Source organism: Sander vitreus, chromosome 16, assembly GCF_031162955.1.
Source record: "Sander vitreus isolate 19-12246 chromosome 16, sanVit1, whole genome shotgun sequence".
NCBI lineage: Eukaryota > Metazoa > Chordata > Actinopteri > Perciformes > Percidae > Sander > Sander vitreus.
Genome location: NC_135870.1, coordinates 6,558,493 through 6,580,165, shown reverse-complemented (window position 1 = coordinate 6,580,165; position 21,673 = coordinate 6,558,493). Strand labels below are relative to the sequence as shown.

General features: G+C 39.0%; 2 protein-coding genes across 5 annotated transcripts in view; one reads left to right on the top strand and one right to left on the bottom strand.

Moving 5' to 3' along the window:
* The first annotated feature begins 21 nt into the window (after nt 1-21).
* trappc13 (trafficking protein particle complex subunit 13) lies at nt 22-12,882 on the top strand. 3 transcript variants are annotated; one of them, XM_078271834.1, is made up of 13 exons: nt 22-133; nt 1,133-1,201; nt 4,890-4,989; nt 5,653-5,737; nt 5,853-5,980; nt 7,322-7,394; nt 7,731-7,775; nt 8,237-8,254; nt 11,234-11,367; nt 11,842-12,040; nt 12,147-12,247; nt 12,347-12,494; nt 12,573-12,882. In XM_078271834.1, exons 1-13 carry the CDS (start codon nt 88-90, stop codon nt 12,678-12,680), a joined length of 1,254 nt encoding a protein of 417 aa, XP_078127960.1. In that variant the 5' UTR covers nt 22-87; the 3' UTR covers nt 12,681-12,882. The 3 variants fall into 3 exon arrangements, with proteins under 3 accessions (XP_078127960.1, XP_078127961.1, XP_078127962.1); XM_078271835.1 differs by lacking the exon at nt 8,237-8,254; XM_078271836.1 differs by lacking the exons at nt 5,653-5,737; nt 5,853-5,980.
* An 861-nt stretch (nt 12,883-13,743) lies between these two features.
* Nucleotides 13,744-21,673, bottom strand: part of sgtb (small glutamine rich tetratricopeptide repeat co-chaperone beta) — an 8,104-nt gene continuing 174 nt past the window's right edge. Inside the window, exons 2-12 of one of the 2 annotated variants that reach the window (XM_078271309.1) lie at nt 19,366-19,478; nt 18,898-19,001; nt 18,413-18,488; nt 17,455-17,554; nt 17,098-17,202; nt 16,868-17,006; nt 16,708-16,770; nt 15,811-15,848; nt 15,622-15,705; nt 14,689-14,809; nt 13,744-14,559 (exon numbers count right to left, since the gene is read on the bottom strand). In XM_078271309.1, coding sequence (XP_078127435.1) covers nt 14,698-14,809; nt 15,622-15,705; nt 15,811-15,848; nt 16,708-16,770; nt 16,868-17,006; nt 17,098-17,202; nt 17,455-17,554; nt 18,413-18,488; nt 18,898-19,001; nt 19,366-19,465 — 921 coding nt within the window. In that variant the 5' untranslated portion in view covers nt 19,466-19,478 and the 3' untranslated portion in view covers nt 13,744-14,559; nt 14,689-14,697. Of the gene's footprint in view, nt 14,560-14,688; nt 14,810-15,621; nt 15,706-15,810; nt 15,849-16,707; nt 16,771-16,867; nt 17,007-17,097; nt 17,203-17,454; nt 17,555-18,412; nt 18,489-18,897; nt 19,002-19,365; nt 19,482-21,673 lie in introns of both variants that reach the window. The other variant, XM_078271308.1, reaches the window with a different exon arrangement.

The following is a 21,673-nucleotide window of genomic DNA, read 5'->3' as shown; positions in this document are numbered from 1 at the left end:
TTCCTGTAAGGTCAAAGTTCAATTGCTAGTCTGTCATAGCTAGCATAGTAGCAACACCATCCCGATAAGATAGTTTACTCTGTCACAATGGAAGTAAATCAAGCGAAACAAGAACACCTACTCGCATTAAAAGGTATTTGATTGTCCTTACAACAGCATAAAGATAGTCATCACAGATAATGTTTTAGTGGTAAAATAGACGCGTTAAATATTTTAGAGCACCGGGTTGTTGTCATTTGTTGTGGCTACCAGCTGCTAATAGCGTTAATATGCAATCAATGTTTGTTACTGGTGTAACGTTAGCTTTAAATACTGCATTTCTTGTAGTTATTGGACCTCAAAGATAAAAATAAAAAGACGCCTTACAGCAAGAATGATATCCCTATATCAGCTAGCTATTGTTGTTGTGTTGTTAGCTAACGGTAATTAAGCTAAGGAACATTACATTGGTTTCCTAAAGAGTGAATTACGCCCTGAAAAAACTCACTAACGTTAGCTTTGTTATCTATGTCAGCTGTTTGTTATTTGTCTGTAAAATGTGCTCTTGTTACTGTGTTAGTGGAGAGCTGCTGACAGTCAAATTATGTGACAGGGAGCTACTTAGCTAATGCTTTTGATTCTGTTTCTGATGACTTCTGTGCCAATTAAAGGTTGTTAATATGGTTCATTTATGAGATGCAATATATACTGACCCCAAGTCGTGCTTTGGAAATATGGATCCAATGCACAAACATGTTGTTATTTGTTGTTATAAGCTGACAGCTGCTAAAATGTACCTGTTAGACCAGTAAATCATAGTTGAGTTGAAATCAAATGGCTAACCAGTCAACTATTCAGATACTTGTCATTTCTGTGGCTCACCTAGAAAACAAATAGTGTTGAAACATGTAAATTAACTAGATTTACTGCAATACAACAAAGTTTGCCAAAAACTACAATTATGGATGACCTGTTGTAGTCTTATGTTGCTTAACCTGCCTCTCTGTACACGACAGGGCTACGTTGCTAATTAGTACTGAAGTTATTGATACTATATGCTCAAATGAGTGGTAGAGGTTACTTTAAAACAACAGAAACATCACCACATTAACCACTATGTCCAATCTCTAACCAATGTCACCTTACTTTACAGTGATGCGGTTAACAAAACCGACGCTCTTCACAAACTTGCCAGTGACATGTGAAGATCGAGATCTGCCAGGTAAGTCTGTTTATCATTAGAGACAGAGCCCGAATGGGATTTAATTCTCCGTTTAACATACTGTATCTATAGCAGAAGAGAATAGTCAGAACAGAGTTATTGCTGTTTGCAGCGTTACCACCATGTACAGACAACAGGAGGTATGATAACTGCATTAGCTAATGGCTTATTTAGTGTCTCCTTTATCTGTATTTTTAATGACATTGGACTTTTAACTGAAGATCATATGGTTGTGGATCTATTGACGTTGTATTGCCGTGGATGTTTCCACTTGTTGTGGTTGTTATTTCAGTTCTTAGCTGATATGTGGACACAGCAGTCAGTTTTATGCCACACAGAGCACTTTGATATTGTCGGTAGAGCATGTCCAAAATCTTCTATCCAGACAGAGGTCATTTCATATCTCGATAACGATATAAATCACTGCTATAATTTCTGGTAATTCAATAAATAAATACATATAGTCTATAGTCTATTAAATAACCACATTGCAAAGCCGATTTTGTATACTTCTGCGTGAATGAAATACTTGACAAATGAAAAGTACCATGGATTTTTGTTATTCGTTTTATTAAGAACTGTAGTTCAATCATAAACATGATATGCAAGGGTCAGAATGTAAAGCGTCGTCCAAATGACGTAAATATTGCCATAACACAGTATGGTGCGATAAATATATTATAGAAAAATGTATACGCTAACGATAGACATTTTTATATCATTTTGATGATACATATTGTCAAATTGCCCAGCCCTAACTGTCAGGGAATCCGATTTGATCAATGATTCTACTGTTGACTGATCAAATGTAGCGGCAGCCAGCACATGGGTTGGGAGGCTTTGAGAATAACCTATAAAACCATTCCAAATCTATACCAAAATGTCTGCTGAGTTGGGTGACAGTTAATCAAACACACGGAAAGGCTCCAGTTGGCCGGGTCAGGATCTTTTTGCTGCGAGGCAACAGTGCTAACAGCTGAGACACTGTGTCGCCTTTTTTTAATTAATGTTTATTTGTTTGTCACAAGGCTCCTAGTCATAAAGAGGACAGGGGAGAAAAAACATGAACATAAGTATAACAATCCTGTGTCTGTAGTGTCATTTCTTGCTGTTCTGCCGTTGTAGACATTTAGTCAAATCTTAGCATGACAGATACAAAGGAAATCTATTTTGGAAGCTTCCAAACAACCAAGTTCTCTATTACTTTATTATCAATTGTGAGTTTTTACATGCATGTATAACCATGGGGTAGTTTAAAATAAACCAAGAGGTTTTGCCAAACTTCACTCTCGGTCTATTCCAGTGAATTCAATCCATGAATCTGATTGAGAAACCGGCAGTCAGGCTTTGCAAAGTAGCTCCAGAACACCAATGAGAGGTTTATATCACCATTTCATAATAATGTGCACAAAGGGAAGCAACATAAGGACTGAACCCAGGCTTCAGTGGATGTCTTGCTTCTACTTTCCGTGTCTCTGAGAGCATTTGCTTCTGCTTTTTCTGCTCCCAAAATAAAACGTTCACCCAACCGCTTACATTCTCTACGGTTTTCACAAACATCCCACTCAAGGCAGCAGATAACACTTCCATGTTTATGTAAATATATTTACTTAAGGGAATAATACCACAAATCTTGATGTCATAAAACCTCATTAAAGAGGTCAACAGGTATGCAGGAAATGAACAAAAAAGTGCACTGATGCTCTTAGTCTATTCCTGCAATAATGAGATATAATAATTGGGCTAAATTTGTGATTTGAGAATTTTCCAAAATGTTTAATTTAATTACTTCTGCAGTAGAAGTACTGTATAATCTAGTAGCGGAAAGATAAACGCACAGAATGTAATTGAATTACAGCTAGTTCCATTAACATTTTGAGCTGCATTTACCAATTTCTTTAGATCCAGTGCACAAGTCAGTTTTATTTATATAGCGCAATATCACAAAAGAAAAAAACTTCCCCAAAAAAAACTTTTACCTGTGGAAAAAAAAAATGGAAAAAACTGCAACTGAGGAGGGATCCCTCTTCCTGGCTGGACAGACGATAGATCTTGTGTGTACGGAATAACCGACATAATAAAAATACTATGGACAATCAGGATGACAGAATCACTAATGGATGGTAAACCTATATGAATAATGGATCCTGGAGGATGTTGAACAGCCTCAAGTGTTGCCAAACAGGTAGGACCTGAGCCACATGACCTCCTGTCCACCATGGAAACCATCTGTATTGTAGATAAAGGGCCCTATTGTAATGATCTCAGCGCACGGCGTGAAGCGCATGGCGCAGGTGCGTTTAGGCCGTGTCCAAATCCACTTTTGCTAGTTTGACGGCGGGAAAAAGGGTCCGTGCGCCGGGCGCATGGTTCAAAAGGGTTGTACTTAGTGTCTTCATTAATTCATAGGTGTGTTTTGGGCGTAACATGCAATAAACCAGTCAGAGTGTCATCTCCCATTCCCTTTAAAAGCCAGGCGCGTTTGGACCTTGGCGCGTTTGGACCTTGGCGCATTTGCACCGTAATATTTTTATTTGTAATCTTTTGCACGTTTGTGTGCTGCTGCGCTTCTCTCTCTGTGTGTGTGTGTGTGTGTGTGTGTGTGTGTGTGTGTGTGTAGCAAGCATAGTGTGCGCACGCTGTGCATAAGCCTAGGCGCATTTTACTCATTTGCTGTTAAAATAACTGCTGCCTCGAGATAGCAATACGCCAAGAATTCACCTGAACACACCTCCCTGTAAGACCAGCATGCCCATGGGCGCACAGATGGGCGCAGGTGCATTTGCTATTTAAACGACGTGGGCGCTGGATGGGAAATTGCCGACTGCGTCGGTCTTAAACTAGCAAAGACACTTGCGTCGGGCTTTGCGCTGCGCTGCGCCGAGTGCAAGATAGGGCCCTTACAGTCTCTGATCCATCTCCCAAATTTAGATGGCAAGCCTGCTGAGAGTTTCAGTGTTTGTTTTCTAATCTTGTGGTGTACAGCACAGAGAAATGCAGCACTGGTAACTGAACTCTTCTCAAACCATAAATCACCATGACGCTTCTAGGTAGAATCGCTATTTATACAAAAGTTGCAATGAAGTGACGGCTGTTAGAGCTCACAAAGGTGAGGTGGTTGAATTTGATATTAGAAACAGAAAACCATTTCCCTTTTTGCGATCATGGTCCAGCTTTAACTCCTGCGTTGACTGCACAATCTTCCAACCTGCTCTTATTGTTGTTAATAATAAGAAGATAATAAGAGGTGGATGTATTAGTAGGAGTATTGATAGTGGTAGAGGTATTCTTTTAGTCAGTGAGTTGATCACAGCATAAGATGGACAGTAGGTGGCCAACATGTTGGACAGCAATCTGAACCCAATGGTTCAGACTCCTATTGAAACCTGATCTTCAAAGGCCCTTTATTCCTCTCTGTGATCCTCCCTGCAGTGCACAGAATACTCAGACACTTATATAAAATATAAAACCTTACTGTGTCAAAACTGTCTACGTCTCTTATATCTACACAGACACCTTAGTATGGACTGTTTTTTGGCCCAGAACAAGTTTGCTTTGCATTGCAACAAACGTTTTGTGTTCAATGTTTTGTCGAGTCTGGTGTGTACTCCAGCTCTCAGTGGAACGTGAGCGACATTCATTAACAGATGCATTACACATACTATTGTGTTTTTTTTTCCCCCTCTAGGTGATGTATTTGCTCAGCTTATGAGGGAGGACCCCTCCACCATCAAAGGAGCAGAGGCTCTAATGCTCGGAGAGATGCTTACATTACCGCAAAACTTTGGGTAATAAACGCTAATCAGCCGTCGCAGAATTAAACAATTATTAACACCTAAGGGTTGCACTTTACTTGAAGGTATCTACATAAGAGTGGCGTGACACTGTCGTGAACGTGTCATGAACATCAGGGTTCATCCGTTTTGGAAAAAAAACCCTGGAAAAGTTATGGAATTTGAATAAAATGCAAATTCCAGGCCTGGAAAGGTTTTGGAAAAATAAAAAGACCCAGAAAGTTTCGGAAAAGTCATGGAATTTTTAACACAGCATAATAATATGTGTTCAATTTACGAATCCCACTATGAAGCACATACATTGTTTATTGTTAAACCTCTGAGGGTAAACTTTAACACAGATTTTTATTCTTATTGTATAATGTCGACCGACATTTTCAGGAATACATTAGTCATGGAAATTTGCCGAAAAAGTCATGGAAAGGCATTGGTTAAAATACGTATGAACCCTGAAACATTATAAACAAGTCATAAACATTTATGACATAACGCTTCTTTCAGTAAGTGTCATTCGGTTTTTGTCATGACAAGTTAGGGTTAGGGTTCATGTGTCACGACAGTGTCATGACACTCTTATGTAGATACCTTCAAGCAGAGTGTTACCACACTAAGTACTTCTTGTTGAGTAAAGATTTGACTTTTCTCTGCATTACACAGAAATATTTTCCTTGGCGAGACCTTCTCCAGTTACATCAGTGTGCACAATGACAGCAACCAAGTTGTGAAGGACATTCTTGTGAAGGTACTATCAAAAAAATAATAATAATAAAAAACACCTGCCCAACACTACTTTATTACACACTTTACACTGCTGTTTTACCCATAAGTGTCCTTCTGTGTGATGGGATCCTGTACAGGCTGATCTACAGACCAGCTCACAGAGGCTCAACCTCTCAGCGTCAAACTCTGCAGTAGGCGAACTCAAACCTGAATGCTGCATTGACGATGTTATCCACCACGAAGTCAAAGAAATTGGAACACATATGTGAGTGTTTTTTTTCTTTTCTAGAGTGTATACACTCTCTTGTTTGTTTTATTGGGTCCTATTGTGCCGCCAAAACCCCCAAATGTCCTCCTTAAACTGACCAAATCAGGGAGGCAATCAGGGCTGCATTCTTGAAAAGAAATGAGGGTTACACTTTACCTGAAGGTATTTACATAAGAGCGACATGACACTGTCATGAACGTGTCATAAACATTATAAACAAGTAGGCCTGTCAGCATTAACGCGTTAATGGCGATGCGATTAAGGGCTGAGCATAACGCGTACATTTTTTTTTTAATTGCATTAATCGCATGCCGCCATTTATTAATTTATTTTACACTTTGCGTCGTGCCTAACACCGCCCCTTTGCTGTTCTAAAATCACCAGAATCTCAGCCTCTTGGGGCTAGGCTACTGTTTTGACCCTTTGCAGCACCGTTACTTATCATCAAGGCTGCCATGCTTCCTCCTAACACATCCTGCTGCTGCAGGCTGCAGGCATGATGGAGAAAGACAGCAGCAACGCAATCCTGAATGGCGCTTTAAATTTTCCAAAACTCCCGGACGGCTCAGCAGACAAGTCGAAAGCCATATGCACGTTGTGTAAAGCCGAATTAAAATGTCACCGACGCACGCCAAGCTTGAGCTACCACCTACGGAGCTAAACTTAGTACAGTTAACGTGACTCAGGTTGATGCTAGCAGGCTCAGGCAAAGCACTATTTTGGAGAGCGCTAGTTGCCGACAAATGTCCTGCTGTGGCATCCGGGTTTTGGACCATTTTGTTTGTATAAGCAAAGTGTTGGTGTTACATCTCAGTCAATTGCTGTAAGGATAGGGATCTTTAGTTCTTTAGTTAGGTACTTGGAGGAATTGTGCAATAATGACGAAATAAATAAATAAATAAATAATATTCCCAATCAAGATACACTGGTAAGAATCGCTTTCCATTGTTAATATGTACTTAAAAACAGTTCTGAAATGCAAAATAATAGAATTTTAATCGTGTGATAAAACATGCAATTAATCGTGATTAACTGTAGAAATTCAGCGATTAAGAAAAAAGTAATCGTTTGACAGCCCTATAAACACGTCATAAACATTTATGACATAATTCTTCTTTCATTAAGTGTCATTCTGTTTTTGTCATTACAAGTTATGGTTATGATTAGGGTTAGGGTTCATGTGTCATGACTGTGTTCATGACAGCGGCATGTGTTCATGACAGCGGCATGTGTTCATGACAGTGTCATGTCACTCTTATGTAGATACCTCCAGGTAAAGTGTTACCAAAATTAGTTTTTGCTATTCTAAATGTTTCTTTCCTCTCTTCCAATTTCCAGCTTAGTTTGTGCTGTCAGTTACACCACTCAGTACGGGGAGAAGCTCTATTTTCGGAAGTTCTTCAAATTCCAGGTGAGGTTATGTTTGAGCTTTCTCATTAGATGACAGTGGTTAACTCCTGGGTCAGCTTGGAAAGGACCTGAGAAATGTCACAGGTCTGTAACAGAGCAAATGCAATTACCATCTATGGATTTGGTGCCTTGCCGTCTTCAGCTCCCAGGCTGTGCACTAATTGTAACCCTCTTTCCTTCCCTTTAGCAACGTTTTCAGTATTATCCCTTAGATTTCCATTTCTTCCTTTTCTTAGCTGATTCCTAGTCTGATTAGTCGCTGATTTTGTTTTCCTGCCGAATGGAGGTACAGTGTGAGAAAACGACCGCGTTCAGTTTGCACTCTATTTTCAATCAGGTTTTAAAGCCGTTGGATGTGAAGACAAAGTTCTACAATGCAGAGGTAAGTTAGCCACTTTGAAACACCAGCAGCAGAATAATATAAAGTCCTGCTGTCAGCATACAGACTGTGCACTCGTATCTCTCACCATGTTGTTCTGCAAATAGAAGAACTGTATTGTATGACATGCAAGTTATACAACGTGCTTCATATCATATTTCATTTCATAGTTAGGAACATTTTCATATTCTCATAGGGGCAGTTAGTATAAGAATGGTCTCTTGGAAAACCCTTGCACCTCCAGAAATGTCAACTTAACAGAAAAAAAAAGTACTGTAAAGTCAGAATGTTCCAAGAGCTGGAGATCAAGCGTTTTCCTCACAGTGCCAACAAGCTTTTTCCTTTTTTCTCATTTTTATACCAGTAGCTTTTTATGTTAGCGGTATGCAAATATTCATTGTCATCATCTTTGGCATGTAACTTCATTTGTTTATTATTGTCTTGTATTTTATTTTCTCCATTAGAGTGACCTCAGTTCTGTGGTAATTGTTCCTTCTGTTCTCATCGCTGAACATTTAGCTTCTCTTAATCCTTTTTGGTGCAGCAGACTTTTTGTCTTTTCCGGGGGCCAATAGAAAGGTGCAAAGCAGAAGAATGGAAAGTAATCTATGAATTCTAAAATTGCCTGCCAGATTGTCAAAGGTAAAAAAAAAAAAAAGTGACAACATTAACTTAACACCTTGACACAAACTTTCCATTATTTTTCTTTTGCCCTTTCTTTGGACGCTCATGCTTTCTTGCAAACTCATCCTACACTAGGGCTTTGACTTTTTAATTGAAGTTTGTGGTGTCAAATTGTGGGTGTTTTGTGTTTTTAGGCCCCAACATCGCCTTCCAGGCACTGTGGCAATGGTTATGTTTACAGTTAAGGTGAGGGTTATCTGCCTGGAAGGCAACGTTGGAGGCTTAAAACGCCATCGAGCCAAATTGTGGTGGGTGGGGTTTGCATCGATTATGCAGTATGACTGTTCTCATTTTCTTATTGTCAAGATGTAAATGATGACGTAACGGACACAAATTATTGTGTTTTAACGCTTTTGATTCTCATTCATAACTTTTGTATTGCTGGGATGAAGGCTACAGTGTGACGCAACAGGCCTATTAAGGTCTTATTGACAGTGATTATAAAAAATAAACAAAATTCCTTGTTTTAGAGTTAATGGACCAAATATATTTGATTAAATGTAGTAGCGCGAGGTTTCAGGTATTAGTTGGAATGGCTTTGCATGGAACCGAGATGCTAAGCTCTGTGATTGAACTCTAACCTCATTCAGAACGGGTCATGGTCAGTTCTTATGTTATTGAATGAATTGCAAGGCATGGACTAATCTCTGCTTCTCACTCATTGGATCTTACTGTATAGTAGAGGTTGCACTCAAAGTTTGTCAGTTGTGAAGACCACTGAGTGTTACTTTTCCAAAGCATCGACTAGTTGCCTACAATCCTGTACAACCCCCATGGCAAGCCATGTAAGGTGCCAGAACCAATTGTCTTTCAGCAACAATTCAGGTCTTATAATGTTATCATTGTAACATAATTTATTGTAACATTATACTTGACTTTTTAATATTAATAATAACTGATAAACACATTGTTCGTATTGGTGTATTAATCATTGGTTATCAGTTATAAATGTAGTGAATTTGAAATATTTTAGAATAGAGTCTATAATACCAGTGCTGTTTATCTCTGCGAAGGCCTTTGCTCTGCTGCTCTCATGGTGACATTTACATTAATATATATATATATATATATATATATATATATATATATATATATATATTTTTTGTCATATCCACAACAAACTAATAAAGGTGACTGGAGAGCAGACCAGTCATTTATTCCTCTAAAAGGCTCTGAAGCAGATGACACAGCTGTTTTAAATGTATCACTTAAAAACACGATTGTTGGTTAAAAACACACAACTAGTTGATGTTTGAGAGCCTACTTTAAATGACCTGTCTATTACTAAAAATCAGTCGTCGTGCAACCCCTACTGTATACTCCGCTGGTCAGCACTTGAACTAACCTGTCCTCAAAGGTACACTGAGCATACTTAATAGAATTCAATTCATGTGATTAATGTTTGTCTTCTGAGTCTGGCTGATAAATGTGATTCATTACATGACTCTCACATCACTTAAAGAGTAGATTAAAGTGTAAGTTCACATTTATATCTCAACACCTTGATCACATGCCTATATGTACATTAAAAGAGGCACAACTGTTTGTAGTGATTCCTGCAGTTCATTCCGGCCTTAAAAGGTGCAAAGATGCATCTCAAGTGGAAGTGATGGGGGGGACACAAACCACAGTCCCTTTTTTTTTCTGCAAAAAGGCACAGCCTGAAAGTTCAGCTGAAAATAATGCAAGGCTTAATCAGTCTGAATTACAAATCAAGTGGGTTTTTTCAAAATTTACCATCTTCTTACCACAGAACGTCCGTACATGTTTCCTGCTGGGCTGCTGTGGAGGGGTAGCAAAACAGCAATTGTCATACTAAAAGCAGTAAGTTTGGAAGATGCCATGGAAGATTTTTTATTTTTTTTTTGTCTAGTACCCTTTTCCACCTAGATTTAGCGCTTAGATGTGAGGGGGTTTAAATGTAGAAAAAAAAAAAAAAACGCTAAACATAGGCGATAGACTCCTTTTCACCTTTCCAGTGGGTGAGTATGCTTTTCTGTTCATTTTTTTTTCTTTTCTGGTGTGTCACGTCACGTCCGATGTCACGAACATGCCGGAAAACAGGGTTAGTTAACAAAGCACCATGGAGACAAGTGAAAATGTTATGGTGGTTACTTTTTTCTTATATCTGTTACTTATTTATTGTCTTTCAAACTCGGTGCCAACATAATTTCGGAACAATGTTGGAGCGCTGCCTGCATGGAGATGAGTCATAGCATCACGCCGGGAAAAGTGGTGAAAATGTCCACCCGGGGGTCATGTTTCCATCACTGCCATTCGAGCCGATAAATACCTGTGACTACTGCAGAGCCATTTGTCCCAAGAATGAATGCCAATTGTAACCTTTTCCACTCAAGGGAAATGCCAGATGTTAGTGGTTTTTTTGTCCAGTTGGAAAGGGGCTTAACTCAGACTACTGAAACATCATATTAGCTTTGGTCAAACTTTAGAAGGCATTTTTTGGGCTGTGGATTTTGTCTCCCTTGTCTTACATTGAAATCTTGTTAGGAAGGTTACGGTTCATGGCCAATATTGACAGGAGGAACATTTACAGCAGCCTGTAACTCTTGAAACACTCCTATGGACATGTGAATAAGATAGACATGAACAAAATGTGAACCTATCCTTTAAGGCAGTAGGATTTTGCACAAGCCTAACCCTCCTTAGTACCTAATGATAAAGTTGATGCGTTGCTCAGTTCGCCTTGGAGATAATGCTATTGTATTTAATTGTAAGCAACAAATATAAGTTAGTGACCCTTGGCTCCTCCGCTGCAGACAGACGAAGTGTTCCTGGAGGCTCAGATCCAGAACATCACCACGTCTGCAATGTTCATGGAGAAGGTCTCTCTCGAGCCCTCCATGATGTACAACGTCACAGAGCTCAACACTGTCGCGAGTGGAGAGGATGGGTAAAAAAAAAAAAGCACTTTAGTTTACCCGTGTGTTCCTTCCTGTTAAAGGTGCCGTAGGTAGGATTGCGAAGATCTAGGACTTAGCCAAAACATTTGAACATACTTCTCAGTCCCGCCCCCCTTTCTGCTAAAGCCCAAAACGGTCTCCTAAGCCCCTCCCCCCACAAGGGAGAATGAATGCGTGTGCATGAGCAGTGATTGACACGCAGTTAGACACCCCCCTGGCCCTGATTGGTGCATCTGAACAGGGAGCGGTGGATTTTTGCAGATCGCCCTACAGGCTGTAGGTGGTGCCAGAGGAGCCGGATTTCTTTTAATTACCCGTTTCATGTATTTCTACTCGAACATAGGGTCAGTTTCAGCAAATATGACAGAAAGTTAGTTTTATAAGTCTTACCTACGGCACCTTTTAATGTATGTACCGTCAGTTTTTTTTACACTCAACTCTCATCCGTAACTTTTCACTGCCAGAGAGTCCACATTTGGGAAAATGTCCTACCTGCAGCCCATGGACACAAGGCAGTACCTGTACTGCCTGAAGCCAAAGCCAGAGTACGCGGAGAAGGCAGGCGTCATCAAGGGTGTGACGGTGATAGGGAAGCTTGACATCGTATGGAAGACTAACCTCGGGGAGAGAGGGAGGCTGCAGACCAGTCAGCTGCAAAGAATGGTATTAGGATGCTTTTTTTATTTTTTTTTATTTGTGTGTGCGCTTTTGTATGCCAAAATAAAATCATTTGTGTTACACTGTATTTATATCCTTGTATGTCTTCCAGGCTCCAGGGTATGGAGACATCAGACTGTCTTTGGAGATGATTCCTGACACTGTCAACCTTGAAGAACCTTTTGACATTATCTGTAAAATCACCAACTGCAGGTCAAAAATCCCCAGTCCAACATACGATTAAATCATTGAATTAAACGCATGACCCAATAGCACTAATAACCCGCTTTTTTTGCGACCTTCGTGTTATAGCGAAAGAACCATGGACTTGGTGCTGGAGATGTGTAACACCAGGTCCATCCACTGGTGTGGTGTATCAGGGCGACAGCTGGGGAAACTCAGTCCCGGTGCCTTCCTCTCTCTGCCCCTCATACTCCTCTCATCCGTCCAGGGTCTGCAGGTATGATCCAAACGTATATATTATAACTCATCCTCGTGCTGGTCTTGCTTACTAATCGTCTTCACTTCTTTGTTTCAGAGTATTTCTGGATTGAGACTCACAGATACCTTTCTGAAGAGGACGTACGAATATGACGACATCGCACAAGTGTGTGTTGTCTGCCCATATACGAACAATGAGTGCTAGACATTTTATTTTGCTTTTTGCATTTTAGATATGAATGGACCAACAGTGAAATTCTGCACATAACGCTGACATTTCACTCTTTTTGCAACCTGCTGGGATTATACTGTATTTTAAAATAAATTGTGAATAATATAAATCACTTTCTTCTGCAAATAATTATGTAAATGTGCATAAATGTTAATAAAAAACATCGGTCATCTTTTCTTGCCTATTGCTTCTTTTTCTTTATGTATTTAATGGTGGATTTTGTCATTTAAAAAAAGCCATAGACAAGAATATTTTATAAAGTTCATTTTATTTTTATTAAGACTTTATATTACTCTGTTTAATGAAACCATTGTAGACTGCACTGAGCATATTTTCTTCAAATGTATAGATTATAGGGATTTCTTGAAGTTTGAAGCCACATTTTGAGACACAAAGGATACCTATTGGGTGGCAAGTCACTGTACTAAACGGTAAACAGAAATTGACCTTATCACTGGCCATACTGTGTTCCCACTAAAGGAATTCTCATAATGCAAAGCATGGACTCAACTCTTGTCGAGCCGTGACGTTTATCCCCGGAAAAGTCTGGGGCTTATGGGAAATGGTGTTTGTTGATGGCTGGTAAAATAACTGAAATTTTTTTAAGAAAACTACCGTCCATTTAAACATATGAAGCGAGACACACGACATACAGTACAGACATACTCTGTTCCAGGTTGGATTTGTAGTTATTGGCATTGTTAAAATTGTTAAAAAAGAGTTTTTCTTACTTTTGGAACTCCACCTTTCTTTAAGAATCGTCTTGACTTGTAAAAGCCTGCTTTCTGTTATAAATTAGCTCCAAGCCCACGACAAGACATCACTTTGACATCATTAGGGGTATTTCCTCAGAGAAATACTAAATTGGTGGAGTGCCCCTTTAAAGTGTGAGCCTGTTAAAGTGCTAGGATTCTCTGGGATGTCAGGTGGATCTTGGATTCAAACTGAGTGTTACCCACTATTTAAAGACATTATTCAACGGGAAATATGTCACACTTTCATATAACAATGACACAACGGCAAGTATCTGCCCAATTTCAAGACATTTATTCACATGTTTTAGACAAAACACTGTGCTGTCCTAGCATACCTATTTGTTTCCATAAAGCATCTGATCTCAAATACCAGATTTAAGAGCATGCAATCTGAACACTCTGTTACTAGTTAATGAACAATTAAATATGCTTAAAGGGGATATATTTATTTATCCTAAAGTGCAATAACAACATAATACAGGCTGCAAACACTGCTATACAATTACATGGTTGTCTTAATCAAAAGTTAAGTAGTACTCATCGAAAAGCAGTGATGTGAGTCTACGTGTTCCCAACACACAAGTATTCTGTCTACAAAAATAATATTAAAGAAGATGCGATATAAACCTGATGTGTTACGGTTATTGTACGAGAAAAAAGCTGAAATGTTCCCTGCAATGCTGTAAAAGTACATTCCTCCCTAACCCTCTATGTATCGTGACTATACAGAAGGATCGTTAACTCAGAACATGAAGAGGGCAGTATTTTCTGCACATATAAAACACGATCTCTGCAGAATGTAAAAGCACTGAAGAAATGTACTCATGTTCCCTCAGTAGGCTGAATGAGTTCTTGGCTCTCTTTATGATTAGGTGTTTGCAATATGTTTTGCCCTACATGTGTGGGATGCTTCATTTCATGGTCCAGTCTCTAGGCCCTCATCTCTCCGCCCCAGAGTCTTTAGTCACAGTAAAGTGCCTTCATCTCCCATCCTTGTCTCTTCATTCCAGCTATGCCGGGGATTTGATTTCAAGAAATGGGTGTAGAGATTGTAATCGCGCGATATGGTTGCCCTTCCTTGGAAAATAAACGTGAGACTGAAACGAAAATAATGCATGTTAATGATACAAATATATTCATATATATATATATATATATATATATATATATATATATATTTTTTTTCACCACGTCAGCTAAGGTTCGTTTTTTAAATACAAAAACACCTGAGTAGATCATGAGTGCTCCTCGGCGCTGCCACTGAAGGAGCGGCTCCGGATGTGGTTCCTTAACTGCTCGATCAGCTCTGGGTTCTGCTGCTGGATCTGCTGGGCGAACTGTTGTCCCCTGACAGACAGATGAGATCACTTTGTTTACCTGCTGAATTGCTTCCCACCAGAACAAAAGCTCACACAAAGCAAGAAGAGAAATAGTTCAGTTTTTAATATGTAGTAAAATAAAAGAGAATGATCGTATCTCCTCACATTGTGGACATTTACAGTACAGGTACAAGTTGATACTAAATCAGAAACACCAAAAATATCCTCATGCTGGGTTACCTGGGCTAAAATATTATCAAAAGAGGAACTGTTTCTCAATATGTCTGCTTTTGAAGGGTCTGTGGTGTGAAAATGTTGCATACATTTTGAGGATCATTACACATTTTGTTTCAGCCTGTCTCCACCTATAACATCATTTTGAAAAATGCCTGGTGGAGGAGTGTACCCAAATCCAATTTCTCTCTACTATCTGCAAAGAGGTACTTTAACATCATAAACTGGCCTTTTGAGCCACAGTGGGCAGCAGAGATAAAATATTGCACGCCATGTCAATACAACTTTGCCATATGACATTGTTTCAGAAATGTTTTGATGCCGAGAGTTAGATGAGGAGATCGATATCACTGTTGACATGTTACATGTTTGTACAGTAAATATGAATCTACTGCCAGGAGCTGGTAAGCTCTGCTTTGCATTAAGACTTTAAAAATCACCAGGAACCGTTATTTGTAGCTTCATATTTACCATACAGTGCTATAAATGTCCCAAAATGTTGAATTACTCTCTTAATATGTTATATTTAAACACACTCTCTATAATGAATACTAACTAATCAAACAGTCCTTTTAATCCATTTAAGATTCAGTTGGGTGTACTTACGCTTCAATCAAGCTGGAAATGTCTGACAGTCCACCCACTCCTGCTGCAGGACCCCCGACTGCATTGGACATCATTCCTGACATACTGACCACACAGTAACACAGTGACAGTGACTCAATGTACTGTATGTTTAAAAACTGCACTTTACACTTCACTCTAAATGCAATCAATTAATTTCGACACACTCACAGCTGTTGTACTTGTTGGTTCTGCATCACGCTTGCAGCCTGTAAACGGAAATCAAACTCCACTGCGTCACATATTTATTGAGGGATAATGTGTTTCTGATTACATTGGTTTGTTTTGGGAGAAAAGAAAAGAATCTATCGTCTGGTGCTGTACATACATACACACAGAGCTATTTAATGTTGCTGTATCTTGCTATTGTTAAGATAAGATAAGATAATCCTTTATTGTCTCCTATAGGAGAAACTCATCTTGGGCATTCGAGAGAGCGAAATGACGACACAACGCTCAACACACAATAAACATACAGTTAACCTACATAGAAACATAATCATACATTATCTCATTCAATGCCCCCCCCCCACCACCTTTCCTCACAATCACAGAAGAACAGAAGAGAACCCAGAAAACATCCTCCCCCTCATATTGCACTTAATTGTGATAATGGTTTCTCAATATATTTCTCAATATATATATATATATATATATATATATATATATATATATATATATATATAACTATTGCACCAGTACCCCTGTCAGGCATTGAACATCCTATAACCATAATGGTAAGTACTGTTGCTGCAGTAAAACTCTGGCATGTTTGTAGAAGCATTCTTGGCCTGGCAGACATTCCCATGTGTCACCGTTTAACAAGTCAGGACTCTCAGGGCCAGAGACGGCCATTTCCACGAGACAATAACTTGGTTGATTAATGGGCTATCTGGACTGTCACTCATGGGACTAATTAGGGAAAATATCTGGTCTAACCTTGCCAGGTACAAAACGAGCGTACGACACCTGTCTCCAGGACAAATGATAAAACCCTGAACAGCAGTAACCTCTGTGACACAGCCAGGCTTTGTATGTAACAGTGCATATATTAGGACGCATGCTTACCATGCTGATGAAGGCAGGGTTGTTGATTAAACTAGCCATGTCAAATCCTAATCCAGCCGCTATCTGTGGCACAAATTCACAGACAAAGGTCAAAATGAACCTGACCTAGGTAATGAAATGTGAGCTGTAATGTACTAATATACATTTTTCTTTTACTTACTGGGCTGGTCGCTTCTTTTTGCTTCTGCTCTGCAATCTTCAGGTTGGATTTGTAGGTATCATTCTCAGGGTCTAATACCAACGCTTTCTTGAAGTAGGAAATTGCCTCTGGATACTTGGTCATGGCTGTCAAAGCCAAACTGAAGCCACAAATGAACAGACCTTGAAATATTATGGAGCAGATTACGTAAAAAAAATTTTTTAAAAATAAATAAAAACTATAAAACTCACCCCATCCTCCCATAGGCTTTGCTGTAGGTAGGATCAATCCCAATGGCTCTCTCGCAGTCCCCAATTGCCTCTGTATAATTTCCGAGTTTACTGTGAGCTGCAGCCCTGCACAGTGTTAAATTCAGACCCCATGTTTACCTTTATCACTGGCTTGTTTAATTGTGTTCAGATACATAACCCACAAGGAAGGGATTTAATTCACTAGCACTGTCTAGTCTAGTCTTACATCATGTCAAAATCACAGACTATTTAACGACATCTATTGCTGCTCTCCTCTGCTGTGATCCACAGCAGAAGTAAAAAGTCAAGTGCAAAACACTGACAGTGTGAAATCTTGTTGCTTGCTGTTGTAAATACCTATTGCAGTAGTACACAGCGTTTCTTAGGTCCAGGTCAATGGCCTTTGTGTAGCACTCCACTGCACATCTGTAGTTCTCTTCTTTCATGTGATTGTTTCCTAAAAAAAAAAAATGTGATTGTTTACACAAAGAAAGATTGTGGTTACAACACTGGGCCAAAGTTATCATAGAAGCAGTTTTGCTTTTTATCATCCTAAGAAACGGATAGTAAGATTAGAGTCAGTGAAAGCTTTTTTATTTTTTATTTAACCATTACCACAATACCATTTTGGGCAGATAGGCAATTCATAATATAAATGATAATCTACATGACATCAGTATTAAGATATATTCAAGGGCTATGGTGAAGGTTGACTATGTTGGCATGGAAAACATCAGAAATAGGTTTATAGGCATTCAGTTCCTGTCCGACAGAGGCACCAATTTTCTTTCAGAGATCAATACTTTCCATCCGGACTGCACACAGCTACTGTAGCTATTAATAAGTCAGGAGGAGCTGCAAAGCTCCAAGATGTTCATCATTAAGGTAGCTGGTTATCTATCTGATTCTTTTGGGTCTACACGTAACTGTGAAATTGCAGTTATTTTTGGGTTAATCAAGGCAGAACACATTAACTATGGCTGGCTCTTCTCTAAATGTGTTATCCTATATTCACAAACATTGAAGACTTAGGAAACGTTGCAGTATTTAAAACCAGACTCAAGCTTTGGCTAACGTCAGCACAGAAGTGTCATGACCAATGATTGCCTTGTATTTCTCATAATGCTTCTATTATTTTCTCACACTCTACGGAATGGGTCACTGTGGGAGCTAGCAGGTTTTTAGTTTAGTTTTAAGTTAAGTGTAGTTTTTAGCTAGCACAAGCACTTCATGGTAATGCCAGGGATGCTACAGAGGGAGACACAGTTTTCAGACTTAATGAAATTAGAGTAAGAATTAAGAGTTTTAGCATTACCTTCATTTTTAAGTTGCTCTGCTCGTTCAATGTCTTCTGGAGATGGGGAGGTCTCTGGTATGGTAATGTTATCATTCTAAGTAAATGCAAAAGAGAAGTCATTACTTCCTAGTAAAGTTAACATAAACAGTGACTGTGTTGTAAACAAAAGATCGTTATTATGGTGTTGACCTGACAGACGGAAAAGCACAGGTGTAAAAACTAATATCATTAAGATTCTATTCTATTGGCGTGCCAATAAGCAATGCCAGTGAGCCAGCATGCACTGGCACACCTTAAAGCAAAATATAGTAATATTAATGACAAGTCAAAATGTCATGAGAAGGATTTGTAGTGTTGACTCTGGATAATGCAAAACACAATTATCTTTATCCTGCTGCCGTATAAGCTGAGTTACTGAGTTCATATGAGCCATACATAATGATAAACTGATTTACTTTTTTTGTATGTGAAAGCATTGGTCCCATTGATGGTGCAGTACCCACCTTGAGCAGGGAATTGAGGAATATCTCCGTCAGAGGCTGTGGCACAGCAAGATGGCAGTCACTGGAGCCGATCTTAAAGGTTGTCTCCAAACACTGTATCGCAACTGCAGTGATAGCATGATGTTGATGAGGTAAATTACATTTGTGAGGTTTTAGGATAGCAGCCAAACAATTAGTCTTGGAGTTAACAGTATTATTATGGCGAGTCAGAGCTTGGCTGCACATTCAGAGTGAGAAATCTAAACTGTCCTCCTGTCCACATAGGATGAAAACACGCCACCGCACACACTGCACATTATACCCTGATTTCTTGTGATACTTTCTGATGATAAAACCTACTCCTGTTTATTCTCTCTCTATCAGGGTAGTGAGAGAAGAACATGATGTGTATTAGTTCGCTGAAATGGACAGGACAAGAGCAGAGTGTCCTATATTTGTAAAATATACATGCATTGTGAGTTGGCCTACCTTCAAGGCTCTCCTGCTCATCAGAATTCAATGCACCGCAATGTGTTTGATCTCGTAAGAACTGCACAATAGAGAATGCCAGACGCTTCTCCACTGCCATTTTTACCTAGAAACTGCTGCGCACAAACAGGAAGTTGTTGGAGTGAAACAGAAAGGCATCCACACAGAAATGACTATATTATTCATAGGCTGACACTTTATATAAGGGTATAAAACACAAGCTAAATTAATGCAAAACTAATACATGACTCATGATGAATAAATGCAGGATTTTTACAAATAGTATTATGAGTTGCCCACTATTTAAAAAGTCGCTATGCGTTTTTAGTGATTAGTTAGCACTTCATGGATCATCAATTTACATTCATGTATATGCCATCACATTAGCTGGAATGTACTTAGAAAGAAAAAAGGCATTTCAAAACCCCATGCATTTGCAGAGCCGTACTTTATATCTCAGAGAAATATAAAGATGAATTTGATCAAATGGTGGTCAGATGCAAACATCTACGGTCAACAACAAAAAATAATAAACTCACAATCAGATTCCTGACACAACATCAATACCCAGTGGTTCTTTCTACCTTAATTACAATGTAAACTGTTGACATATGCTTAAACATGTCTGTCCATTCTCCCAGATTTGTCAACCGGAACCTGCTAGATGTTTGGGGTTTTAGTGCACCATTATCTTCAACAGCAACAAAAGAATATCATAATAAAATCAATTAAAAACGTTTGTTTCATCCCTTAGCTTGTAATGTGACTGTTGGGTGATGTAGCAACATGTAGATGTTTGATTCTGACTACCAGCTACTAAATAAACAGGTTCGTAGTTCTAAGAGAAAAGATGCTGAAGGATCTGAAATGCCCTTTTCTATGTTACCGGATTCCAGCTAAGTTGGTGGCATAGGCTGTAATTAAACGTAATGTATGAAGTAATTATGAATTAACAATCTTTAAGTGACTGTATATGAACTGATCACATAAACTCATCATGACCTGATCATTTATTTATGGTGAGCAACAGGAATTTGTGATACTTCTTGTATTAAGCAGTAATCAAAGTGAAGAAAAAAAACACATTTTGGTACTATTGATTGATACATGTATATATGTATTTATTATTTAACAGTCAAACCCCTGCTAATCAGCTTCATCAGGACTGTGTGAATGTTCTTTGGCAGTAAACTGCTCGAAGCAAGAAGGTGATTGAGCCAATATGTTTTCAGGGCATTTAATTCATACATTCGATTACCATTAATCATTTGTTATGCATTACTTGTTTTGTACTCTTATTATAAAGCGTTACAATTCATATACAGTCTTATTATTTATGAAGTATGTGGTTCCATGTGGGTTTTGATGGTTTGTTCAATTTTGTCAAATCTCAATCAACTATCAAACATAGTCCTGAGTAATTAGTTATTATCTAGTTATTAACCAAGGCTGGAAAATCAGCTGGACAACTGCCCACAGGCCGCAAAGGTCAAAGTCAAATGATTTTGCATATGATATCAACTAATGCGAACCCTGCAGTTTTATCTTATTTTATGGGCCTGTAATATAGAGCTCTGTGTGCTCACATGGCTTCCACTCCTAAATAAAGTGGTACTAAATCATATTACCACAATACAGGCTCAACTGCAGATTTTTGCCCAAGGGCCCCCTAACAGGTCAATCCAGCCATGTTATTATTCTGTTATATCCAACAAATGCTACAAAAAAAGGATGCTGGTGGTGCCTCTGGTTCTTGTTTCCAAGACAACTCACATAAGGATGAAACCAAAATGATTCTTGCTTACAACAAAACAAGGCATTGCTCCATTACAAAGCTGACTGTTTCTCTGTCTGACCAAAGCAGTTCCAAACATTGCATTGCAGGGGGCAAACAAGGCTACCCCATATGCTATAGGCCTACTGTAAATTGACTCTATCGGGAAATGATTTGCAGATACAAACACTGGCTCATACACTACTCACGTGCTAATGCCATTCGTTGTTACGTTAGGTCTGGCTAGCACAGCCACTCAGTGTGTGTTACTGTTGACACGTAAATGCAGTGATGCCGAAGCTGTGATGTAATACCATAATGGGAGACAAGGTGTGTTTTTATTCATTATACAGGCATTCTATCTTTTTTTTTAAATACAATTCATTCAAGAAAATACAACCAATGACGCTGGCAGGTGTTTGTCATATCTTAAAAAGCCCGTCCGGACAACAGGGCTCGCGCATTGTGGAGCTTGTGTGATGCTGGCTAAAAACAATTCTCTGTCAACGAGGCAGCAAAACAGGCGCGAGGAGA